The sequence below is a fragment of the Leptosomus discolor genome, chromosome Z, assembly GCF_034619465.1.
Source record: "Leptosomus discolor isolate bLepDis1 chromosome Z, bLepDis1.hap2, whole genome shotgun sequence".
Lineage (NCBI taxonomy): Eukaryota > Metazoa > Chordata > Aves > Leptosomiformes > Leptosomidae > Leptosomus > Leptosomus discolor.
In genome coordinates this window covers 29629176-29657071 of record NC_141419.1, presented here as the reverse complement: position 1 = coordinate 29657071, position 27896 = coordinate 29629176, and the positions used below count along the sequence as shown (strand labels likewise).

Genomic DNA, 27896 nt, shown 5'->3' with positions numbered 1-27896 from the left:
CTAGATGTCATCATGGTACTCCCCGTGCTTTGCTGTGACAGCTTCCTCAAGATGAACTGCAGCACCACCCATTAAGGCAAATGCTGGGTACATTATGGCAGAGCAGTCCACCTCGCACTCATAAAGGCATTTCATACGGCCTGCGTCGTAAAACTCCACTTTGCCTTTGTCATAGTCAAGGCAGATGCCCAAGCATGATGGCAGGGGAAGGATTCTGCTTGCTGGATCCTTGGGGGCAGCTGGTGTCGTGGGGATAAAGAACTTATTCATGCCTAAAGTGACCAGTGTGAAAGGCTGCGATGAGTCAAAGAAGGCATCTTCACTCCCACTGTCATGACCACTATCTTGCTCGTATCTAGAACAGAAAAATAACCATTTGCTTTTGTCAAATTCTGAAGTGGGATCAGTGATGTGAGCTGGAGAAAACATTTTTGTAACACAGATAACACCACACAATCACCTGAAAAACACTGTGGGGTAAAAATATATCTAAGCCAGGAGGGAAGATGGATTTAGTAGGTGGAGAACACTCACTTGGGACACTTCAAACAATTAATAACAGCTAAACACTAAAGACGACAAGACCACAGAATACTTTACTAAGAAGCAGATGTATCTAAATGTACTTACGCTAGGCAATCATTAATGAAATACATTAGTTAACTTGAGAAGTAATTTAGCGAATATGACAGACAATATTTGTTTTGTTTACTTACAAAGTGTTAAAAGACACCAGTAAATACATTTAACATTACTGTTGTCCTAGGAGTTTTCCATGTCACTGTTGTATTACATGGTCTTTAAAATTCACAACATAATAAGTAGTTATTTAAGGTTTGGGGAGATCTTTTGTTGGGTTTGTTTTGTTTTGTTTTTTAAAGTGCTCTGCCTGGAGCCTTCCCTGAACCCTGTTTTCCCAGCTGGGTCCTGGGGAGAGCCTGTAACCAGATTTGCTCAGTCTACATGCTTTTCACCCTACTTCTGTCCCCAGATGAAGACAGACAGGAGAAGTGCACATTCTTATGTGCAGACAATCCACAGCTAGGTTTGTGGTTTCGGGGAGTATGGGGGGAGGCTGGATGTCTGTTAGCTAAAGTTTTCCAGATATTTGTGTGGATAAAGAAATCAGGATCTACTCTCTTACTTTGCAGAAAGGCTCCATCCAACTTTAAGCAGGTCAAGACATTGGCATTTTTATACTTTCAGTATGTTACACAGCAGAAAGACAATACATTTGTCAGATTCCTGAAAAAGTGAAGAGTCCCCAGGAGATAGCCTCCCAGCCTACAGTTCCTAGACACATCGAGGCTTACTACAACTGTAACTGAGAGCTGGAAAAGTTTTTGTTGGTTTGTCCACTGTGCTTTGGCTTGTGCTCAGTAGCACTCCAGTACCGTATGCAAGCATACAGCCTGGGATAAGCCAGTGACTTGGAATCCACCGTGACACAAGCTACAGTAAAGGTACACAGATAATGCACAGTGAACACTGTACTGAATAGCTGCCAAACCTAGCTTGCTAAGGGAATTAAGGCAGAGTCTTACTACTGACAATTAAGCATTGCTTCTATCTCACAACTGATGCTTTTTTTTTTTTTTAACTTTCTTGCTTTAACTGACATATCTTGACATCTATAGGAACCTGATTTCTTTCCCAAAAAGAAAGAAAATAGGACTCTGGATAATTAGAACATCTTTCTACTAATAGTAGGAGATGAACAGGACAGCCTGCTTACACTCTATCCTTCAAGCCACTTTCCGCTGTTTAGGTTCACCTTGTGTACTAATTGAGAGCATACTCTTATTTTTTAAAAAGCCATCTCCTCATATAAAACATGTATTAAACACAAGACTACAATTTACCTTGGGCTGGTCACATCATGGCTATTATGGAACAATTTCTGTATCTTGTTGCTAGAAACAACTCCCACTTTCACCAGGTATGAATAGGCTTCCACGTGAAAAGCCCAGAAGTGCTTCCCTTTGGAAATGCCATTGTCACCAATGATGTAATCCAGGGTTGTGTAGCATCCAACCTGCATGCGCTCAGATCCCAGCAGTAGAGGAAATCCAGCCCTACTTTCAACAGAGGTTCTTCCTGGGTTCAGCAGGAGATGTTCACTGTTGTATCCACATTTGTCATCAAAAAGAAAACTGAAAACTGAAAAACAGTATCCAAAAAAATTTCTTCTTAGTTTGGTCTTCTGTGCTTATAAAATACATTAAGTCACACTGGCATTAGAATTTCTCACTTTTAAAGGCTACCATGTATGTCATGCAAGCCAATAGTCTCAGTATGTTGCCTAGTTAATCCATTTTTTAACAGTGCTTCTAAACATTTATGCAACTGGTAGCAGTATAGCAGAAGCCTGGGAGCTACTGGAAACCACCTACAGCTCTTAACACTGACAGACACAGATTCAGCACTTTGTGGACATTAAGAAAACCCAATACCTGGAGCTGGGGGTGTACGCAAAATAACTTCTCGGCTCCAAGGGCTACAGATGGACCCTTTATGTCCTCGAACTCTGAAGGCATAGCTGCTGTCATCATCAAGATCAGCTATTACTTTGCTCTTGTTGCAAACTTCAATCTCCTGCCACATCGCACTCTCATCTTCTCTGTTAAGCTTATGATACTCAAGAACATAGATATCAGCTGAGTCTGTCTTCCCAGGGCATTCCCAACTGATCAGAGCTTCGTTGTACATTCTGCTCTGCTCTTCATTGATTTCTGGTATTTCTAGACCTGGAATGCCAGAGATTCAGGAGAAAAAAACCTCAAATTTAGATACATGTTGTTTTAGAATTAACTTTACAAGCCCTTTGTGGAGTGGCTATAGCACTGTGTAGAGCAAATCTCACTCAGTCAAAAGACTGCAGATGGGGAGGGTTCTGTTCATGAACTTAAAGAAACCCCTTTCCTTCTGTTTTTACTTTTAAAGTTGTATTTATTTTTGCTGGCAGCTAAAAAAAAACATAAAAAAACTATTATTTTCTGTCATGCAACAAAAAGCTTCTAGGAAGACCTAGTACTGCTTAACTACAATATTTTGTAAGCCAATCTAAACCTGTATTGAATAAAATGGCATCTTAGCTGCTTTATCAAAGCTGAAGCTAGCAATGCTGCCAGGTAATGCCTTGTGGATCATGGAGACAAAGGGGACAATTCAAGTCACAAGACTGAGTTCAGAAACTGCAGTCCTGCCTAAGTTTTGCCTTTTTCCAGAGATGCCCTTAAAGCCGTAACTCAAGAAAGACTTGATGTTCTCACAATTTACCATTGGAATGGAAGGACAAGTCACCAAGGATCTCTTCTTGCTTTGCTATGTCCACAACAAACTCTTCAAAAGTAGTTTCAGCTGCTGGCCTGAAGCTCCTCAGAGATTCAGTAGCTTTTTGGATTCTGAAAGCACAGAAGCAGAGGGACGGCAGAAGAGAGAAAAGGTAATTCAAATGTGTGCATTGCTTCAAGTAAAAGTACTAGATTTTACTTGTACTTACTGATGCCTCCAGAAATTTCTGTCTCTCTAGACAGAATTCAAATGCAAAATGTAAAGGCCTTTTGTACATCAATGTAAAGATAATGAACAGGTAATCATGCAGCTGGCAGAGCATTTTAACAATCTGGGGCATTATATTCAAAGAACAAAATTGGTGTGAAGCACTAATGGAGAACAACTATTAAGATCCAAAAGTTTAAAGCCAGAAGACCTGTGAGATTAACTTGCAAATACCTGATACAATCTCTGAGCAAAGGAATGTGTCAGTGAGCTGAATGGGCTACCCTTCCACTGCAGTCCTACTGAACAAGGCTAGGTGTTGTTAAAGGACAGAGCCCCATCTGTGTGCTGTTTCTCAATGCACACTGTAAAGTAGTAATTTCTACTGAATGGTACCAGGACCATGTCCTGAGCCTCTTCAATACAAGGTATGGCACTCAGTACTTTGCTAGTCAACAGTATGACTGACCAGACACCCTGGAACAGTACCTGTAACCTCAAACAGAAGATAATTAAGATACCTGACATGAAGTTGTTTTGCTGTTTGAACAAAACAAGACGGATCAGTTTCTTTAAGCACTTCTTGAGCATATCCTACAAGGCCATTGTTTTCCAGAAGCCCTTGATATTCTTCCACTTGCATTTGCAATTTTTCCAGCCTTAAATTCTTAGAAGCTTCAATTGCCTTAAGAGCTGCATATTTCTTCTCTTCCAGGACACAAGACAATTTCTCAAAACTCTGAGATGCTTCTTCTTTAGCCCTTTCACTGTTGCACTAAGAGGCAACAAAAGACATTTTAGACAGACTCTACAGCACTATGGCTGTGTACAGAAACACACTTAAGATTGTTGAAGACACCACAGCAATCTAGTCATCCGTTTGACAGACAAGACTAATGAGCTTTGTTGTGCTCTTCGGCACTGAAAATGCAATCAGCCCTGCACACAAGCTAGTAAGCATTTACTATCTAAATACAGAGAACAAAGAGCAGGAAAGTATTCCTCTGATTATGTCTTGAGCTATGCACAACATTTGTCTAAACAGCTCATGGAAAAGCACTGTAAAAGCAGGTCAGTCTCTGAAGTCTTCATGCCTAGGTGCTCTTCTACCTTCCCCAATCACCCTGAACTGGGGGTCCAGTCCAATTTCTCAAGTACACCCTCAGAACTGTAGTGCCACCCCTGACTAGGGCACTGGGTAAAATAAACTAGAAAGCACAGAGACAATCTGTATCAAGGCACAGGCAGGGCCAGGAGCTCCTGCAATCTCTGTCATTGTGTTTTTCAGCTTGTATGTGACCTCCCAGCTTTGACTCTTCTGCAGGGAGATTTTGCCCTCAGTTCTGACTTCACTGCAACACCCTCAAGGTAAACACACAACGTAAATTGTGCAGCACCATTAATACACAAGAGCTGTAAGTCTAATCCACCTCTCTTTGGTTAAGGTATCAAATAAGCTTTATTTCAATTAAACTTACAGCAGCACCTAAAACTTAACTTCCCTCTATGATGCCCAGATTTCCCACACTGTCAGGATCAGGTCTTTCCGTGTGTGATTCAGGACTAACACAAACTGTTCAGAAATTGTTTTAGCAGTTAACTGAAAAAATCCCAACAGATTTGAAACACTTCACTGAAAACAGTTCGAGTCCCTGCTGTGTCCAAACAACCCACAATCCACTCACTCTTACCTCTGTTTCTTTCAGCAGCAGATCCAGCTGTGTGATGTGAGCTTTCACCTGGCTCTCCTTACTGATAATGTACTCAATATCGTTTGAAAGCTTTTCCTGTTAAAATAAAACAGCAAGCTTGTAGAGTAAGGGTATCCCATCCAAACTGACAACCAGCACAGACAGGTCATCCAGCCAGCTGTATTGGGTTTGCATGGCAAGGTTTTGGCAGCAGGGGGCTACAGGGGTGGCTTCTGTGAGAAGCTGCTAGAAGCTTCCCCCATGTTCAACAGAGCCGCTGCCAGCTGGCTCCAAGATGGACCCTGCTGCTGACCAAAGCCAAGCCCATCAGTGATGGTGGTAGCATCTCTGTGATAATGTATTTAAGGGGGAAAAGTTATTGCATGAGAGCAATTCCAGCTGAAGAGAGGAGTGAGAGTATGGGAGAGAAACAACTCTGCACACACCAAGGCCAGTGAAGGAGGAGGTGCTCCAGGTGCCAGAGCAGAGATTCCCCTGCAGCCCACGGTGAAGCCCATAGTGAGGTAGGCTGTCCCCCTGCAGCCCATGGAGGTCCACAGTGGAGCAGATACCTGCCTACACCCCTTGGAGGACCCTACACCAGAGCAGTCAGATGCCCAAAGGAGGCTGGGACCCCATGGGAAAACCCATGCTGGAGCAGGTTCCTGGCAGGACCTGTGGACCCATGGAGAGGAACCCAGGCTGGAGCAGGTTTGTGGGCAGGACTTGTGACCCCATGGAGGACCCACGCTGGAGCAGTCTGTTCCTAAGTGCCACACCCCATGGAAGGGACAAATGCCGGAGCAGCAGCCCCTGGGAAGGACCCACATTGAAGGAGTTCATGGAGGACTGTGTCCCATAGGAGGGACCCCACACTGGAGCTGGGGAAGAGCTTAAGGACTCCTCTGCCTGAGGAGGAAGGAGCAGAAGAAACGATGTGTGATGGACTGACTGCAACACCCATTCCCATCCCCCTGTGTCACTGGGGGCAGGAGATAGAGAAATCAAGAATAAAGTTAAGCCTGGGAAGAAGGGAGGTGTGTGGGAAGGTGTTTTCAAGATTTGGTTTTATTTCTCATCATCATTCACTGATTTGACCGGTGTGGTGGGTTGACCCTGGCCAGATGCCAGGTGCCCACCAAAGCCACTCTATCACTCCCCCTCATCAACTGGACAGGGGAGAGGAAAAAAAAAATAACAGACTTGTGGGGTTGAGATAAGGACAGGGAGATCACTCAACATCTACCATCATGGGCAAAACAGACTCCACTTCAGGAAAATATAATTTATTACCAGTTAACTCAGAGAGGAGGCTCTAATGTGGATCTCCTTCATGGTGTGCCCGACTGCTCCAGCATGGGTCCCCCCCATGGGGTCACTAGCAGCAAACCTGCTCCAGGGTGGGCTTCTCTCTGTCCACAGGCCACAGGTCCTGCCAGGAGCCTGCTCTGTTGCAGGCTTCCCACAGGGTCACAGCTTCCTTCAGGCATCCACCTACTCCGGCGTGGGGGCCCTCCACGGGGTGTAGGCAGTTATCTGCTCCACCACCCATGGACTGCAGGGGGAGAGCCTGCTTCACCATGGTCTTCACCACAGGCTGCAGGGGAATCACTGCTAAAGACAAGAGGTAATAGCCTCAGCTGGCTCATTCCTCCCCAGCCACAGGAGTCACTCTCTCTCAGGCTAGGAACATGAGGCTTCACGACATTACTAAAACTTACAGAAAAGCCCTTGACAGGGCTAAGATTTAAACCTAGGTAAAAGCATTCTTCTTGCTGGGTTTCTGCATTAAAGCAGCTATCTTGGGTCAGCTATTTTGACATGAAATATTTCTTCTTTCTCTTGCCCTGATGATAGGAGCTAAGAGTTTCTTGTATTTACCATGTTAAGACCGCTTGTTTTAAACTATTTAGTTTAGTCTTTTAGAACCATATGGTCTTATACCCTCTGTCTGTAGTTTATATTGTTTGATAGAGAATAATATTTTTACCAGTTAAGATATAGAGAACTTAATAGTGTGTGTCACGAAAGAACAGTTTGTGTGATCGTTGGTGTCTGGAAGATATAGACATACCGACATATGTAAACAAGAGGAACTTGGAACAACACCCAAGTAATGCACAAGACTAGGGGACACAAAAAAATGTTCAAAGGACAGTTGAGCATGCGTGCAGGTTGGGCTTAAAGAAAGGACAATATGAGGAAGACTATGGATGACCACCAGAGGGAGAAGAGACCCCTACCATAATTTAACTGCACATGTTCCAAAATCATTAGCATAAAGTAATGAGTTCTAGGAAAGTACTGAATATTATAATTAGTTCTGAGAAATGTAATGAATATTCACGAGTTAAAACTGTACTTAACCTACTTTGTGAGACCACTCTGGCGGAGCACTAGTGGTGGAGCGATCCCCAGTGCTGCAATAAAGAATGTCTGCTTAATAACACTCTGTTGTTATGAGTTTTCATCTCAGAATCCTTACCCAGCCACACACCTCGCTGAGGAGCGTTAGAAAGCAAGGGGGTTTGGAAGCTCTGAATTTTGTTTCACCCTTGTTAGTTATTAACTCATTTGTAATAATATTTGCTAGAAAAATGGTCAAAGTACAAACTTATGAGTGTCTCTGCACTTCCTTAGTTGCAAGAGCTAACAGCTGTAGAGGAAAAGCCCTGCAAACAAGCAAGGAGGTCAAAAAGCACAAGGCAGACGGGTCTGGTTTTTTTTTTTCTTCTGTGAGCAATAAAACAAAGAGAAGGCACAGGCTATCATTCTGTAGTAACAAAGCAAAGTCTTTCATGTCGCACTGCGCTTAAGGAATTAACAGTTACACAACTTCAGAAATACACGAGATCCCAACAGGTACTTCAGAAGCACTCCTGAAAAATTCGCATTTGAAGTGTTCTACAAAGCAACAAAGACACTTATCTTAAACAGGCTAACTGCTTAAACATTCTGCATTGGTCATCACTAAGGTGAAAGCTTTTTTAACGGGTTATGTTTCAAGCCTCATAGAAAATACAGTTTAGTTTTTCAGATGTGCACTATGTCACACTAATACATACATTAACAGACCTTGCACAACAACACTCATTTTGGCTTCCCGCCAGGGGGAATCTCCTCTTTATCCAGCTGATCATTATTCTTAAGTTCAGCAGCACTAACTTTTACCTTCAGGGTTTTGTAGGCAGTGCTCATGTTTGTTACCCTATGGTTTGCATGACTTCCACCCAGTTTACAAAGATGACAAACAGGCCTTCTGCAGATTTCACAGTACATATTTACTCTCTCCATATCGTGTTCTGGACACATCAAAATCTGAAAAAAAATGACAGCAGAGAGAATGTAGGTATACTTCCAAAAACTGAGGTGCTCAACAAAACATTAAAACACTCAATCATCCCCCAGCAGCGTCTGATTTCATCAGTGGATTTTTTACATTCAGTCTATCTTCCACCTTCTAAATTTGTCCATGCAAATGAAAGCCAGCAGATGAACACACACAGTTTCATAAGGTTTACAGTGAGTAAACCTGTAGCAACATCTATGTACACATCACGTAGCCTCCATATTGCTATCGACCACTTTGTTAATTCCTGAAGTTGTTTCCATGCCTCAAGCTCCTAACACTCCTGTTCAGAGCTGTAAACACAATAACACACCCGCCTCGTCAAACGTAATCGTGTCCATGTCAGCATCTCTTGAAACAGCTATGAATTGTTTCTTAAAGCAAGAGTTGACTTAATACTGTAATGATTTAAGTCTAAGCTAGAGTCCAATCAGCCACATAGCCATTGCTCTTCGAGCTACAAACAAAATGCAGCCGCCACCACCAGTCACAGTCATTATGAAGACAAAAGGCTCCAGTCTTTCAATTTTGTCTGACTCCAATTACAAGTTGTTCACGCCAAGCGCTAATTCAAGTATCAGCTTAAACAGCATTGCAAAAAAGTGGAGTTCACTAAAAAAATCAGCTTTCAAAGATTGAACACATGGAAATAACTGCTCGAAGAGGGGCGGAAAAAAAACCAACTTGCTGCTCAACTCCCAAGCTCAAGCAAGAGATAAAGCCATCCAGAAAGGGGAGATGGGAGGGGGTGGGGTATCAGGAAAAGAAAAAATGCTTTGCCTCATTCCAGAGCACTGAAGACAACAATGGTTGGGTCCCTCTAGTCAATGTCACCAAAGGAGAGCTCTTGAGAAAGCTTTTCAGTTTAATGTCAAGGAGAAGAACAAGTCAGCAGTGCCAAGTCAAGCTTTAAAAGTATAATCTTTTAGAGGACAGGAAAGTACACAAAAATAGAAAATCATGATTAGCATAAATATGGACACACTAAGCTAAAACTGCAGACCATCTCCAAAACCAACTCTCAAGCCCCAAATGTTATCTTAGGCTATGGTGAAAAGCCCAAAGACACCAGTCTCACAAGCACCTTGGTACATAAGACTATCATTAAGCAGCATATGGGATATGCTATTCTGTTGTCACTGACTGCTTGATCTGTGAGGAGGGGGGTGTCAGAGAATCCACAGCTTTTCATAGTCACCCCTAACAGAAGCCACATATCTTCTCATATATGGAAGAATTACAGCCTGCAAGCTAGAGACAGAAAAGGTCAGCAGATACCTTGTCTAGCTCTCTCAAATTCAAGAACAATTATCTCAGTACGTGCTTCTCCCATCCCTGCCACATCCATTGCAAAGTGCTCTCTAGTCTGGTTGTAAACTAAAGTGATGACTGGGAACAACGTTTAAGAGACCAGCAAATACTCCATGCATTCGGTTCAGGTCTTAATAATGCAGTGCAATGAAAAATGTACTGTACTTTGCTTATATTAACAGTCCTCTGAAAAGTCTCTACAAGAGCACAGTAAGGATCAGTTTACTGCTGTTGGGAAGTTTTTCTGCAAAGCAGGTATCTATAGTTGATTTAACTATACTAAGAATTTTTTTTTAAACAGTACATCTGCCTTCACATCTGAAAAAAAAAACCCTACATCTCACACATGCACACACACTTCATATATCAAGGTCAGGATGACCTAAACCACTTCTCCCCCTTCTGCTCTGCTTCAACAGAATTTAACTACTAACTTTTAAATCCAAATTCAGTCTGCAAGTAGTGTAACAACATATGGTACCTTTAAGAGTACACAAGGATCACAAGATATCTTTGGTATTTTTAAGTAGCAATGCTGCAGCAGTGACGGTTTAGATACCACAGAAGCAAAGTTTTAAGCAGCTGTACAGCATTTTACCTCAAGAGCTGGAAGACCGCATGCAACTTACCGACTCATATATCCAATAAAGGTACATTTCAAAGACAGCTGTGTGCTAGCACATTTTAAAGCTCATCAAGCACATGCTTGTTCTTAACCGGAACAAATGGGTTAGACCCAACAAAAATGGCCTATGTGAACTTCTGGATGTCCAGTATCTGCCAGCTCACTAACTTTTGAGGCTCAAGTTTTCCCAGCCTCAGAAAGAGAGCACACCACCAGTTAAGAGCTTCTTATGCACTGGACATTAATAAAATTCACATAATTTAATCAAAATTAATCAGGACTCCTTGAACATAAGGATTTCCATACTTGCGGGTCCTTCAGTGAGGTCACTGGCCACAGGCACGCAGCAAGTGCTGGGATATTGGGACCTACTATGGTCCCGTTAGAGAGATGGCAGCTGTGACAACTCCTCCGATCATGTAACTTAAATTCAGGAAGGCACTACCCTGTTCTGCACAACGCTTAGCAGGACAAAGGTAACAGCACTTTACGATCACTGTTTTGTCTGCATGCAGCAGCAGGAGGATGTAAGGCAGAAAACTTGCCATTACATTTCTCTCTTCTGCTATAGCTAAAAAGATAACAGGGTGTAATAACAATGGAGACCTGAACTCCACCTTTTGCTATGGCTAGATGCAAGGAAGAAGGGGAAAAAGAAAGCGCTTTGTGATGGATCAAGTTGAGGCACAAAACATCCAAATGGAACCTGCCTTAAGGGGGTGGGGTGGGGGGGAGGCAGGCCAGTTGTGTTGGGCTTTTAAGTTTACTGCACACAGGCATCCTCCTTAACCTGACCTTTAGAGAAAAGCACTGCCATTCTAGATGTTCAGGATCGTCTTCTAAAAAAAAGAAAAAGACTCAAATCACAAATAACATAATCCATTTTTCAAAAGTAAAAAATCCTTATTTTTACGATCCCCTTCAAATAAGTTCTCAATGTCCTCTTCAACAACCACAACTTCACCATCAACCAGAAGAAAAGCTTATGGTTCACTCAAGAAATAAGAGCAATAGCCGATAAAGCAACAATGGTCCCAGAAAGCAACTACCACTGCACAGCTACATCTGAAGCTATATGCAAATAACACAATCCAATTTCTGTAAGATACCGTATACTTACCTTGGGTCGGAAGTTCATGGTTGGTCCTACAGATTCATGCTGGGCTTTCAAAGATCCCCAAGGATGGTGTACTTTGAAACACTTGTTGCAATAGTTTGCATTGCAGTCCACGCAGCTCTTTGTGGACTCTTTAGGTGGAGGTTTGCAGAAATCACACCTAATCGCAACGGCTTCCCTAGCTGCTCGCCTGTATCTTTCCACAATAGCTTCCAAAGTAAAGTTGCGAAATAAGCCATTGATGCCACGTTCTCCGAGATCAATATTCCTCTCACAATGTGGACAACGAAACAGACTCAATCGATGAGTCAGCGAATTGTGTTTTATGCCTGTGTAGATACCAAATTCTGATTTAGGAAGAGCATAAAGAGGTTTAGATTTGAAAGAGAGAAGCAATTTATTAACCAATTCCAATTATTGTAGCACATTGTCCAAAACAGTACAATACTAATTCATATGCAGTCTGCCAAGCCAAAGAGAATACATTTGCCATGACAAGGTAGTGTAATGTCTGAGTCCAGGGGACATAACAAACTAGTACTCTAAAACTTAAATCTATGTTAAGATGAACTTAGCTGTTACAATCCTGTCTAGTTTTGGATGCACTCAAGCTGCAGCCTTTCAAAACACTGAACACAAAATCTTCCGGAAACCAGCTGGTTTTAGGCTAACTGGCTGCCTACAGAGAGCAACAGCTTTGTAATATATTGAAGTGAAAGATGCTTATTCCCAGAGTGAGAGTAGTTATTCTCAGACAAATACAGCCAACTCTGAGCTCCCTGAAGTTTGCTTTGACCGAGCCAAACTTATCCAGCTCATCCCAAGAGGCATCATAAAAAAAATACAGAGGAAAACAAGAGAACTAGGATATTACCAGCATGAAATCTCAGCCAAATCATTTAGTCAAAATTTGCAGAGGCTGACCTGGCCCTTGATGAACGGCCTTGATAAAGGAGGGCTGCTAAGTAAGGCCTGCACACCAAAGGGGATGCCGAGACAGTTATGTCCGAGATTCCTCTATCCTGAATTGGGTAACCGCAGATCTGCACGGTTACACAGGGTATGTCTCTTTTCATTTCAAAAGAGGACAGCTGAGAAGCTGCACTCCAACCAAACAGCTACGCACAAATTCCCCCTTCTCTCCAAAATAAAATGACCAAAGGCTCAAGTAAAGCCAGAAGACTAAGGAGCTTCTGGAGCCTATTCAAGGGGACTGCTCACACAGACCCAAAAGCTATTTACAGGGTGTGTTCTTGAGGAGTGCACCCCCACATCTCATGAACCCACAGGGTACAACTATCAAAAAAAAAAAAAAAGAGAGTCCTTTATGTATTTCTAAAGCAGGCTAAGCCACTGTTTAGGCTTAACATGTATCTCCTCAGCTTGCCTTTACAAAGAAAAAAAAAAAAATCCTCTGCAGCTGGAGGCTGGTTTTAAGATCCTTTCAAGAAGACTGCACGTTGGTATAACTAACAAATTTGTAAATGAAGGTATGACTTAAAGTCTTAGTGTTGAAATTGGTTCTTCTTCAGAAAGGGCAATTTGTTCTCCTCCTTATTTAGCCAGTATCTTCTCATCAGAAATGCTGATGCTTCATTTCTTTTTGAAGTGTCCTTTGATGCTATCCAAAAGACACTTCCCTTATGCTGCTGCTCTTCTGTGGCTCCTTCTCCCAACAATCCAAAACCTCCTTTCCTATCATGCCCTTTCTAGTCTCTTAAAAAAAAGCAAACCAACACTCCCAAAAAGCTCTTTCAGTCTTCAAAGTGTGCCTCATGGTGGTTATGCATGCCAGCTAAGAAGCCACAACAGAGCATGAATAAACGTGTACAAGCTGGCAGTCTCAAACTCAGCTCGTCTCATGCCTTTCTGTAGGTGCTGAGCAGAACAACTAGACTGCATTAACAGTATGGGTGACAAGGCACTGGTATACAACCCTCTGACTAAGAGAAGCAGAGATTTTTTAATTTTTATTTTTATTTTTTTTTTAGTACTTACTTGAAGTGAATTAATTACCCAAATGTCCTGCAGTACCTGTAACTTGGCATACCCAGCAACACACACATGCAATGCACAGCAACAGCAGTGAAATACAAACTGTATTTGTAATGTATGCTCCAAGCTAGCACTGCACATAGGAACACAGACATCTTCTACACAGACCTCCACAATGGCCTAAACAAAAAGATGATTTTTACATGCAATGCCATGCAGTCAACAACGACAGAAAGGGATATGGAGTACTTATATTCGCTAAAACTAAAAAAATAGTGATACAGTGCTGTATGTACACAGACTGCCTACAAGCAGTATACTATAGCAGAGAGCAAGCAATGACAAAGCAAGATAACCAGAAAAAAAACATGGTGCAGTGGTCAAGTTTAAAAGTACAATCAGGAATTTGTATCCACTAGCATGCTTTTGAAGTCTGGCCTAAGCGGCTCAAACATGGAAGGTGTTTTTATAACTCAAAGGTGAGTTCAGGTGCATCCCAACGGAGGCCTTTCATTCTGCCCGTGGTGGACTGAAACGAGACTGTCATCATGAGCCATGCTCTGCGAAGACTGGTGACACTCTGCTTACGGAAAGCAAACCCATAGCAAGGAAATCCTGCGCACCTTCAGATGTCTCATCGCTTTTCTTTGACAGCACTCTAAGAGCCTAGGGTTGGTTTTTTTCCCCTTGTTTTAAACCCTGGAAGTTTACTTGCTAAGGAAGTTTACAAGCTTCTTTATGTGCTCTGTGACTTCAATATTTGAAGTATAGAAATACTCTCTTTTTACTTAGTGAGTGTTAAAATATTAACATTCAGTCAGAATTAGTATGCTTCCTGCTTACAGGATTTCTATATTCACTCGAAAAAGAAAGCACTGATGAAGCGATAAATTACTTGGAGCACTATCTTTCCTACCTGTCTTGTGTCCAGTTCACCAAAACTGAATCCTGCTTATATATATATAAAAAAATATATATTAAAAAACACTGCAGCAAAAATCACAGATTTTATAAGATGTGTGGCTCAGAGAAAGTTAGGTCCTCCCCATATTCTTTTTTTACGCTTTGCCAATCCAGTTTACAACAAACAACTACATATTTTGTGAAATATTAGGAATCGCCACAAGAAAAGTTTCCACTGTGGTTTGTAAACAGGCTGCTCCACTTGCAATGAATAGCTCAATCAGTAACTAAAAATTAGCACACATATACTCATGCTTAGACTCCAAACTCACAAATATTAGGATTTAGATTGCAAAGACTCAAGTCAAAGAGCAATCTTAGGTATGTGTTTTAAAGACAATGTTTAAATGTCCTCTTCCCAAGAAGAGGTACCAACACTTAAAATATTGAAACATTCAACCTGCAGCTGATGGTTTGCAAGGGATAAGACATCTTAAAGATAAAATTGTGTTTTCCAAGTAAACAGTATCACCAGAATTCTATGGTTATGGATGACACAGAAGTTAAATGTTCGAGAGTTCAAAAAAAAATAAAGATTTTAAAAGTCAACTGGATTCTCATAAGAGTTCTAAAAAAATATATAAATATATATTGTCACACCCACACACACACCTCTCGCCCAAATTCAGTTAATGCTTTTGGATGGATTTTTGGGCAGAGAAAAAAGTGAGAGAAGTCAGTAGCTGCAAAATGTCACTTTCAGATACTTAATCTTCTCCAAGTCAAAGAGAAGCAAAAAGCACAGATAAGGACAGCTTACCAAGAGCTCTGAGAGAGTCCTACCATATCTTCATTTTAAGACACTTTCAGTCTTCAACTGAGGCAATTTAAACTCCCAATTAGGTGCTTTGTCCTCCAATTGTGAAATTCAGATTTGTGTTTAGCTCAGTTCACGTCTTTCTTGAAAGACACAGTATTTCTATGGATTGTTCGTGTGCCTGCCAATATTATGGCATCATGGAGCTTTGGGTTTTTTTCAATTATTGACAGAGCATTACATCAAAAAAAGAAATACTTACGTTAACAAGCCCACACAATGCCCGAGATGCTCAGACTAGCTCAGTTTGGGAAATCAAATACTGAGAACAAAGACACTGGCTATCCCTCAACGTGACTGTGTCACTAAGCACATCAAACTTTACAAGCGTATCAATTTAAAATATTTCACTTTCCTCATATATTCCTGTGCTGTGCTAAACTGCCAGATCCAGAACTACCTGCTCAGATTACCAGGGTGTAAATTTCAGTCTGCTTCTTTATCAAATTAAGCAGGCTCAGATACAATGAAGAAGCAGTATTACCTTCCATTTAAAAGTGATGGCCAACCATGACCTCTCAATGTTACAAAGATCAATCTAATAATTACACTTCACTATCAGCAAGACAGCAGTTTTACTGAAACCTGAACACATAAACTCTTGAAAGTTAAAAAGGCCGGGGGGGGGGGGGTGTGGGGGTGTGACTGTTGTTTTTTGTTTTAGAGCAAAGAAAAAGCGTGCGTTTCTGCACATGTATGTTCACTCATGCATACACGCAAGAAAAAAATATAATCCAATACCTAACTGAATTCCAGTACAGTTGACCTTTAAGTCAGTGTTAAACAGAATGAAAAGCTTTTCTTACAGCAGTCCTTTGCTGTACCTTTGCTCACTGCAAAAGCCATTTTGTGGACTTGACCACTGACAAAAGCTATATGCTAACCAACAATACTTAACTCGAGATCTAAATGCTAGACTATCTCTAGCCAATACAAGAAGTGAAGGTTTTCTACCTCTCCACCCAAAAGACCTCCTCTGTGAGGCTGCGAACAATGAACAGAAAGCTGTTTAGATATCAAAAGACGAAATATACCATTGTTTTACAATGGTTCAAATGAAAAGCATTGTTTTCTCTCCTGTGGCTGTTAAAACTACTGCAAGGCTGAAAGGCAAGAATGTTTTATTTCCTAGCACATGAAACAACCGCAGTATTTAAGCAGAACAGAAAAAGGGAGAAGGAAGAGATTGGCGGGGGTGCAGGGGCAGATATTTCAAACATTGTTTCTGCATCATCTGTCAGTGCTGCACAAGTGTCAATATAACCACATTACACACTTTACTCCAAGTACACCAACATTGTAACTGCACTAACATTACATAAAATGGATAAGCAATAAGAAATACCCTTTATTTTCATTTTATATGTGTATTTTCTTTTAATCAAAAGCTGTTTTATATATAACATAAGCAGTGGATTTTTTAAACCAACACATTAGATTCTAAGAAGCACATGCTCTCCCTTTCAACTGAAAAATAGAGTTCTACCAGTTCCAGCCTCTTTACATTAAGGTAAGTTGTAAATGCAAGCTGTGTGTGCATAACAAATACAGAATGTGGACCAGCTCCATCTGGCATCTCAAGAATTCAAATGCCAAAATCATTTAAAATAGATGATACTCCTCTAGGAGATAGCAGGGATTCCTTAAGTCAGCAAAAAAAAAAAAAAAAAAAGGCAAGCCACAGCATAAGGAAGGTGTCATATACATTTTCAAATACAAAAATAATGTCTTGACAATGCCATGCCCTTCATAAGCCTACCAGAAATTCCAGTGGTTTTTTGTTATACATGGGAGGCCCCACCTTGGATGCTTTCCTGTACATTTTCTCCCTTATGGAGCTGTTTTATTACAAATTCCTCTAAGGATCACAAAACACATTAAGCAAGGCAACACACAGTATGGGTACTTGAGAGGCAAGACAGGAACTGTACAAATGTAAGTTGTAAGCTGGTTAAACATTACCAAACATCTGAAAGCAAGTATCACACCCGCACAGCAATGGAGCTATAACGTCTGTAACACTAGAAGCAAACACAGTATAACCTGAATGTCCAAATGTATTCTTTAAAGCTCCTATTTCCATACACTTTTCATTTCGCAATTTTGAACTGTCTGAGACAGTAATTTTCCTGTGATGCACACCTGCCCAACACTCTGGGGGGAGGGGGGGAAGTCCATTACTTCCAGGTCTCAACCCTCTCTTGCTGCTCAAACAGGTATGAAGTTTTTAAGAAAGCATTCATCTTCCTCTAATAGCAGGTCAGATGAGGAGATAACACACATAACTTCCCATCAGTTTTCTGGGACAGTGGCAGACTACTGTGGATTCAAATATTACAACCCCTACAACAACTTGTGCGCACATATATCCTGGGTGAAGACAGTAGTACCAAGAACGGTTCTTTCTTGCCCTGCCATTAAGGGCATAAGGAAGCAGAAACACTAAACATCGCCAGAAGAGCAGCCAACAACTACAGCAGCACTGCCAACTGAACTCTGCAAATCTAGTAGTAATTAAATGTCAGGTTCCCAAGGGAGCTCTGCCTCCTCTGAGCATGGGGCGGACTGTGCCATGGCACCACATGCAGGCTATGTCATGCTAGATCTCTACATCTCTACATCTGCTGCCTGATGGAGAGAGCGCTGGAGGGGAGCTTTTGATGGGAAATAAAGCATTACCTCCTCACTTACACTGCTGAAGGCAGCGTGGAGGGTCTGCTCCCCACACACAGCCTGTCCAATACCCCCACACTGGACAAGCCACATTTTTCACAGGGAGGTCAGATCACCAATGGTGCATCCATCACTCCCCAGGCACCCAACCTGGTGCTCCAATGCCCACATTGTAAAAACACAAAGCTGACAGCTGCAGTGGAAACCAGTGACTACTTCAGTCCATGCATACAATGCCGTGCCATAACATTATGCTTACTGAGGAAAAACGGGAATAGACTCAGGAGAAGGCAGTCACCAGCAGGCTCCCTTCATTCAAGCTTCATGTAACACTGCTAGAGAGGGCTTAGAAAGCAGCTGCAGTGCACATAGAGCTAAACAGCACTCCACATCCAGAAAACAGGACTGAAATGAAGATAACTAGCCATTTGGTTTGGGGATTTCCTCAAATGATTAAGTAAGCCTCAACTAGCCAAGCTGCAGCAGACACAGCATTCACTGATCAAACTGATTTGAAAGACTTACCAGTACTAACAACTCAGGAGTTGTTCAAAAGAAGTGGGTGAAATAAAACACCTGAACTTTTAAAACAGCTGAACTTCGAAAACTGGGAAGGGGAGGATGAAAGTTAGTAACACATGAAATGCAAGATAGAGCTTTAGGGTTTGTCTTGTGGGTGACTCTTCCAGTGCACAACAGAGTGTGGTTTTGAAGTGGATAATTTTGTCAGAAGGAAGCCTAAAAGCTAAGATGAGGTTTCCTTCAAGAAGTATAGCATGCACAAAGTACTTTTGATGTATCTGTGTAAAAGCAGATCAGCTCATGCGTGGATTACATAGACAGCTGTAAGAATCTTTCTAGTGTGATATTACAAAGAGCATGAGGAGTCCTACAGCTAAGCGCTCCTTAAAGCTTCAAGCAGACCATGCTGCAAGAGACTGTTAGCGCAGTCTTCTTACAGTCATCTGTCCTCCAGCTCTGCAACCGTGCAGTGATCATCACCTATGGAAAATTATTTATTGTAATCATAATGCAACGGGTAGGATAAAACTATCATTTGCAAAGTCCGCACAGGCCCAGAAGGAAGTTGGAACTACTGAATTTAGGCTGGCCAAAACCTGCAAGAACCACCTCAACAGTACTACTGACAGGCAATAAAATTGCTGAAATCTACATCTCAATGCTATTGAACATGACGCTATTGCATCTCGACGTAATTGAAATGCAGTAATAAACACATAAAATGGCTAGAATTCACAGGATGCCACAAAGACAAATCTATTATATGTGAAATGAAGTGCATTGTCCTTAGAGATAATCCCATTGTTCTTACCACAGAATGAACAAGACTTGCACTATGCCTAAGTCATCTTTTTAAGCAGGTCAGGAGTACTGGGAAGACATTTTACCAATGCAGATACAATCCAGCTCAAGTCAGTCCAATGCATAAAATTAGGAAAACGAACAAAAATTCTGATACATACCTGATCTACCAATTCTGTCAATTCTGTCCATGCTAGAAGAGATTCTAATTCGAGGGCTACTCTGATTAGAGGACTCAGAGCCTCCATCAGCGGAAGAGTCTTCAAATGCAAAGAAAATTTCTTTCACACATTTGTGACAGACATTGTGCTGGCAAGGAAGGATCATTGGATGGGTGAATAATTCTTTGCATGCTGGGCAGATGAGCTCTCTTTCGATACCCTTAACAGCAACCTTTGTGACAGAAAGAGGGAAAAACAGGTGTAAGCATAGAAAACATGAGCCAGCCAGACTAACGGCACAGCTCTATGTCACCAAACCCCAGCCCTGCATCATGACAGTTGCACGCAGTTTTAGCTGGTTTGAAGCACTCCTCTGGTTCGCACTGCAAATAAACCTCAGTTAACATTCATGAAAGCACCGACAACGTTCATTTCAACTGAAACGCACGGTGCCACTAAGCAAACTCAGTTCATCTTTAGGTCACGTCTGCATTGCAGGGGAGGACAGGAGGGGAGTAGTCTTAATTCCACTCAAGGACCTAGTGAAACGAAAGCAAGCATACTTCTTAACAATAGGAATCCATACGTTTAACTCAGCTTGCTCGCTCGCTTTTCAAGAAAAGGGTGGGGGAGGAAAAAAAAAAAAAAAAAAAAAGAAAGAAAACAGAAATTGAGCGTCAGACTGGTTAAACAACAGCCTTACCTTCCATGTGACTCACACTTAAGGACTGAGGCTGCCGTGGCTTCACCAGGCTAACAGTTCGAGCTGGGATCATTATTTATTTGTCTATTTACCGCAGAAAGCGCGGCCCGTGGATCGATGCAGCTCCTCGGTCATTAACGACGCCGCAGCCATCTGGCACGGCGCACCGCGGCCGGCGACGCTGCCGGGGAAGCCAGCGGCAGCCGAAACCCCCGCCGAGCATCAAGTTGCGGGCGCAGACACCGGCTGCCCCGCGCCCGCTCACCCCCTCGCGGGTGTCACCGTTCCGCCCGCCGCCAAATTAGACCCATTTTATTTATGCGCCCCCGGGAGCATTCCCCCGGCGCGCACCGAGCCCCGTCTGAAAACCCCGTGCGAGCCCTGCCCGCCGCCCCAGTGCCGCGGGGCTGCTGCTGCTCCCGGTCCCAGCCGCGTAGGGACGAGGCTGCCAGCAGACACCGGGAGTAGGGGGGGGGTAACCGACCCCCCAAATCCGCCGCCTCAAGGCGCGACGGCGGAGGGGACGACAAACCTGAACCCGTCGGCTCCCCTCATCTCATCCCATCCCATCCCATCCCACTCCACCCTCCCCGCGCTCACCGCGCCCTCCGCGCTCTCCGGCCCATCGGCCGTCATCGCCTCGGTAGCCAGCCTGACGGAATGCGACGAGGCGTCGTTATCACCGAAGGAGTAATACCAACGCACTCTGCCGAGCGGCAGCACCCAGCTTAAAATGGCGAGCGGGCGTGGCACCGGGCACCGGCGGCGCGGCGCGGGGCGGGGTCGGCCGCGCCCGCGGGGATGGCGGGTCGGCGGGGGCGGAGCGGCCGGCAGGGGGCAGCGCAGCGCCGGTCCCGCCGGGGCCCTCCGCCCACCCCCAGCGCCCGCCCCGAAGGTCCCCAGAGGAAACCGGCTCCTTTTTAGTTTTGTTTTTTGTTGTTTGGGTTTTTTTATTTTTTTATTTTATTATTTTATTTTTCCCTTTCGCCAGGCGGCAGCAGCAATGTCGCCCTTCGCAGCGGCGCGGAGTATTTAGCACTTTCCCACTCAAACCCCTGCCGTTAATTATCTCCCGGGGTGACAAACGTTACGCAGGTGCGTGCCTGCCCCTGGGCGAATACGTCACGCTGGGCACACCTCCAAGCGAACTGGAGCGGGGCGCAGCCGGGACGTTCCAGGCGGCTTCGGTGGCAGCTAGGACGACAAAGAGGTGGGGAAATAGTTGTGCTCCTCTGCACCTCCTACCCTCCCCTTACAGCATGTTTCCGTCGGGAAAGGTGCAGCAAATGCCCTTTTCACCACCACCACGAACAAACAAAAATACTTTTGAATCCCCAGCTTCTTCAGGTTTTGGCAAGGGTGCAGACGCAACCATCGCGGGTGCAATGCTGCCCGTTGTTACCGCAGCGTTAGGCTAGGGGGAAAAAACACTAGTGAGGAAACTCGGAGTGAAAGCATACACGTGTCCTTACATTACACAACGGAAGGAGGTTTCATTAATTAAAAGAGCTGGAGCCTGGACCGCATGAGCGATGAAATGCTGTCAGTTTGACAAATCCTAAATTTTACATACTTGCCTATTCAAAGACTAACATCAGGATAACAAGTTCCTTTTCCCCCTCAGTATTACCCTTCATATGAGTCAATAAAGCAAACATACATGAAATGTCTTATTTGGGTTTTGCTCATTATTTACATCTAGGCTTCGGTGGCCTGGACATGAAATTTGAATGGAAAATTATATTCAGAAATCATGAAGACAGAGGTGATGTTTTTGCATGTCCAGTACTACAAAGAACTTCATAGAGAACACATTTACTTTAGAAACCACCCTTATAAAAATGCAGAGTACTGGGCTTGAAATTATTCTGATAATGCCAGTAATGCACAGTATGTGTGTTCAAACTGAAACACATCACTTAACTAAGCAGGGAAGGAGAACAGATTGGTAAGGACATGAGTTGTCAGCCTTCCAACCATTTTTTGAGTAATGATGTGCAAGCATCTGAATAACTACATTATCCCCTAACCACCTCTACTATCCCCAAATTTCCTGATGTTATAGGCAGGCTTTAAAGGATGTAGATCCTAATAAGCCTTCCTCTTCATTAGCACACTACCCATCACTGATTCTGAGTGTGGCTGATTTGGGGCCAAATAAACTATCGGCCACAGATCAGAACAAAGCCGCTTTGGCTCTGCTGCCGCCTTGGAAACAGTGTATGAAGAAGTTTTGTCTTCGGTGGCACAGCAAGGCACACCATTCTGCACTTCATGCCAGAGGTGCAGGGGCCAGGAGAGGTGGGTGTTGCTAGCGTGGACAAACCTGGAGCATGCATTTTCCTCCTGTACTCCCACAGCCTTCAGATGGACCACAGTGCCAACTACTGTTACTGCAGGGACTCGTGAGTGACTTTGTTCAATCCCTTAACAGACCGTTAAGGTGTAAGCTTGTTTGCGTGCCTATTTGCCCTGGCTGCAGGGTACTTCAGAGTAGGACTTTAATTGCCAACTCCTCCACCACCACATTAAGATGTTTTGTGGATGAAAAGGTCCTCGAAGGCCTCCAAAGGGCAAAACTCCCCATTCTGCACTCAAACCTTTTTACTAGCCTTTTAATCCTGCCCGAGCCTAAGGGGAGTGCAGTGCCAGAATTCACATTAGCTTTAAGGTACTGGGAGGAAAAAACAACAGTTAGGAATCACTGACACATTAAAAAAGCAAGAGCACAAACTACTGTCAGAAGACATTCTACCTGTTGTTAGCCTCTGCAGAAGGGGTTAGTTAGTAAGACCAGCATGGCCACTCAAGTCACACCTACCCTTCTGTTTTGTTTCCAGCCACATGCATGCATCGACTGGACACCTGTTCTGCTAACGAGGGACTGATTTTACATGAAGTAATACCTGGAAAGTGTCAAGAAAGTTCAATACATCCTTCATAATTTGCTCCTGTCCTCTCAGCAGGCAGACCCTGACCAGGTGTTGCTGGCATGGCTTGCATTCCCAACACAGCGGCACTAGACAGACATCGGAGTGGGTGGGAGTTGTCACCCTATCTTCCCTCCCACCTCAGGTTAAAAGTGCTTGTTAATTTAATTATTGGTATGCAGCAGTCTCCCAAGCACTCATTTGTATTTCCTATCACTACAATTCAAAGAACGATGCGGCACCGTTTTTCAACAAGCCATAAAAATGCTACACTTGTTATACAAGGTGGTTGAGGTCCCACTGCATGAAGCAACACAGCCCTGCCTGAAAGCACTCTGGAGGTTCTGGCAAGACTTCCCCTGCCTTCAGTAGTCAGGTCCTCAGACCAAATCTTTCCAACACATTTTTTTCATGCTGCTTTTGCAAACATGGCTCAAGCCTGACCCAGTTCCCTGCTGGTCTGCACTCCTCTGACTGAACTGCTGCTACCTGCTTTGCACTAGGCTTGCATCAGAGCAGAACAAATGCGTCCACAGCGGAGATAAACAGGATGAGGAGCAAGATATGTTCCTGAGTTAACATGACTGTCTTGGGGACCGAGATACCAGGGAGACACTTTTATCCTTGTGCAATGGAAGTGTTTTCTGCTAGGATGGATGCAGTGGGCTTTTAGCCTGCATCCAGCTCTCTGTAAATTGTCAGTGATGCGATTTTCTTCTCTACTTAGCCCTGAAAATTTGAACCTTGAAGTTGACTGTTTTCCCCAGGATTTTCTTAGCCATGCAGGCTGAAAGATACATTGTTCACTCAGCAATAAGTCAGGAATTTATGCTGCCTGAGAGAAACGTGCCTGTTTTGGCTCAGGAACACAGGCTCATCTTTGTTTTCCTAACAGTTACCCTTCAATTGCATCACCCTGAGTGGCCAGCAAGGGCCTACAGACCTTGGGTATTTCAAAATGAAATCACTTGAGGATCTCTTGTCATAAACCAAAAAATATCCATCCCTAATCCTTCGATTCTGGTTGTCTGTCTGCTCTGCAGTGATGTGCTACAGGCCTATAACCCTCGTGGTTGGGTGGGTTTCCTAACAGATCCCATAACCTGATCCACTGGACTGAACAAGTTTGGAAGGTCCCACTGCTATGCACAGTGCACTGAGCCAAAAAAGATTACGCTCATTGAACCACTGGAATATTTGGATTGCAATCAGCTTTGGATAGGATTTGTAGCTAACACATCTCAAAGTGTGCTAAATTGGTTCAGTGTATTTTTACTTTTCCACTTACTGCTGCTTGTACAGTACGCTGCTTCACGCCCAGGACACCTGGAAAGCAGCAGTTGCAGGGGGTCCAAAGAGCAGCTACTGACACTGAGGACTCTGCTGGTTCCCTCCACACACCAGACTCCTCTGCAGTTATCTCACTTAAGCTGTTGCCTGGAATTTTATCTTTACATGCTCTTTTAACCCAAGTCACACTTTGCGCAAATACACCTCACAATATAGACATAATCTGCCCACAGCCACTAGCAAACTTTGCTGTATTTCCTCCCTCCAGCTCCTCATGTGATTTGATTTTTGTACCCCTGTGTAGCTCTATACCTTCCTCTCACCTGGAGAAAAGCTGAAATGCTACCACGAGAGAATTGTACATCTGTCACTAAATAAAACGAGGCAGAAGCAAGGGACAGAAATCAGCGTCACCTGCAGAGTCCAGATGGAGAGCATGCAGAATTTGAAATGCTCTTAAAACTATTTTTATGTATTTCTCATGTTCACATCATATGGGTTTTAGGGCTTGTTTTAGTAGTATCTGTTTCTCTAAATGCTTTTTCTGGATAAATGTTTTTAAAGCTGTTCTTTATGAATCACAAACTGTCAGTTTCTGCAAACCATGCTGGAGGGGTAGGGATAGACAGTAAAACAAAGCAAATGAGTGAGGGAAAAAACAGAGAGGGCAAGGGTTTTGATTAAAAAATGGAGCATGACAAGATCCTTATTTTAACAGAATCAACAGCTAGTGCACAAGGACAGCGTCAGTGTTGCTAGCCTCTTTCTGACATTCACCTTGGTTTATATCGGTTTATTGATTTTATTCCACTTACAGGAAAATGCCTGAAAATGGTTGTACAAAACAGATGACAAGTATTGGTATCTGTTACCCCATCAGATACAAATATTTCTTTACAGCATCTAAAAATTCTTTCAAGTTAATACTACAACAGAAGTAGATGCGTTCCAATGAAGAAAACATACATCTACACAAGTAAACCAATTTTGAATGCAGTGAGGGTGAGTAACTGTAGGAGTGTTTCTGTGTTTGACTACTGCAAAAGGAAACTTACAGACATTGAAGAAGAGAGAGGGGAAAAAAAAAGCTTGACATAATTTCTGGAATATTATGTCATTTTGAGGCAGTTGAGTGTCCATCCTTGCTATGATTTGAACTGGGATTTCAGAGTCCTGAAAGAAGGTCATACAATCTCCTTCCGCCTCAGTGCTCCGGCTACAAAATGCAGTTAATTGTTAATCTATCTCACAGGGGTATTTTGGAGTGCTCAGATGCTGCTGTGGCATTTGTGACAGGTGCCTCGGAGGCCCGAAATATCTCAGAGTATTGTAGTAAGCCTAAATAGATGTGGATATATGGATTGCACAAGGACTGTCTTACCGGGGCTAAAAGTGTTACATGCATGTTTCTGTTGCAGGTACAACGTTCAAGTTGTGTGTGTGAACAGAGTCACAAGGGAATAATTAGTACAGATCATTAAAAGAGATAAAAGGTTTTTAAAGTGACATTCCCCCAGGGAAAAGTGATAGATAATGATTTGCCCTGTGTGAGAGGCCTGAGAGAGGCTGTGAACGAAGTGGAAAAACAGCATGGGTGCCAAAAGAGGTCATGTGCCCAGGGTCTAAGAGCTGATGTATTGTACCTGTTGGGACCCTAGGCAATGAGAGACGAGTGTGCAAGTGTAAATTACTGTTACTACTATATCCTGTTTCTCTAATTCTAGTTCTTTGTTCAGTGAAAGCCAGATGCTTAGCAGTGAATTCAGAGCATGTTAGTGCTCTCAGGCTTTTTGCAAAAGCTTTATTGATGTCGGAGAACAGGAAAGGGAAAACTGGAGTGCTGGGACCTCTAAGCAGTAACACCCTGCCCCTAAGCAAATACAGTTTACCATGCAGAAGAGTACTTTTGCTGGCATGATGTACACCACTTGACAAACCAGCTTAATTATGCCAGCAGAATACCTCCAAGCTGCATTAATAAATTACAAAGAGGCTGTAATCTAAACCCCTGGTCCGGAGGTAAAGAAATGCAAAAAGAAAACGTGGAGAGTGAGAGGTCTCAGAGCTGGCCCTTGGAGAGCCTCAAGCAGTGACCACCACTATGGAAAGTCTGTGAAGGTTACACAACTGCTACTGCTCCTCTTCTGGTACATCAAGTGTCTCTGAGGATGAGACTTGGCAATGTGATGCTGTATGTATAAACAATATTACACTGTTTGTAATAAACATGTATATTTCACACTACTGTGCTAACTCGGCTGTCTACTGAACCATATGCTCTTGCAGAGGCCATCTGATTCAAGCTACCAGCACAGACTGTTTAACTATGAGAGAAGGGGCAAACGTAGCACCTCCTCACAGCGAAATCACAGGCAAAAGGAATTCCTTGCCTGAAACCCTTTATGATTTTGTGTGTTGCATAAAATGGACAGGAAGAAGACTTGGCCATCTGAATTTCCCTTTAGAGCACCAGTCATGGTTACTCCCAGGCAAGAAGAAACAGAAAATCACCCAGGAAACTCCTTTGTCACCCACTCTAAGGGTTCATCCATGACTTCTAGAAGAGGGAGTGGGGGAGAGGTAAGAAGTGTAGGCACAAAAACGGGGTGTAAAGGCAGGCTCTGGAGATGAGCTGGAAAGTCTTCGGGATGCATTCAGAACAAACGATCTTTCCAATAACACCATTTTTACCACATTTATTTTTAAGTTTAAAAGCGCCACGAGTACTTCATTTTTTTTAAACCTACTGCAGCAGTCTCGGGGGGGGGGGGGGGCAGAGAAGAAGTGCTCCCTGTTTTTTATGTGTATCAGCAGATCACAAATACAAGAAGCTGGATTCCCCCCTCCTTTTTCTGCAAAATGCACATGCTAGTTTCCCTCAAAATACTTGCAACCTGTGAATCTGGGGGTTCCTGGGGGTGACACTTTTCGCTCCAGCATTGCCCACAGCCAATCCAGCTATGGATAACAGAAACTGCCATGGGGGCAGCCCGCCTTAGTGCAGATTAGCAGAAGGACGAACTGGCACACACAGAGGAGAAGGCTGCAAAAATGTCAGATGCCTAGCCGTGCCGGGCCGGCTGACACTTCACATTTTCATTTTTATCTTTAAATTTCTTCATCTGACAGCCTCGGAAGAGTGCGGCAAATACTAGGCAAGCCTCCAAAGTACATCAGCTCTAAAGACAAGTGTCCTCCCTCCGCGCCAAAAAAAACCCAAACCAAACCAAAAAAACTTTAAGGAGGGCACGGACTCTCCCCTCCAGGCGCACTCCCGGACCCGCCCGGGAGTCCCGGGAATGGATGATTTGCCGCGCCCGCCCCGACACGCCACCGCCGGCGGCCCCCACCAGGGACCCCCGATGTCCCCGCACTGGCGCTTACCTTGTCACGCTTCAGCAGGTCCAAGAGGTAACCGAAGCGGCTGTCGTCCGCCTCCACCGCCAT

General features: G+C 43.5%; 1 protein-coding gene across 1 annotated transcript; it reads right to left on the bottom strand.

The window, feature by feature from the left end:
- On the bottom strand, positions 1 to 27896 carry TRIM36 (tripartite motif containing 36). The gene is made up of 10 exons (XM_086479599.1): positions 27834 to 27896; positions 19527 to 19758; positions 11598 to 11923; positions 8364 to 8510; positions 5193 to 5288; positions 4023 to 4276; positions 3280 to 3404; positions 2454 to 2747; positions 1863 to 2160; positions 1 to 355 (listed from the first exon to the last, which is right to left on the bottom strand). Exons 1-10 carry the CDS (start codon positions 27894 to 27896, stop codon positions 1 to 3), a joined length of 2190 nt encoding a protein of 729 aa, XP_086335725.1.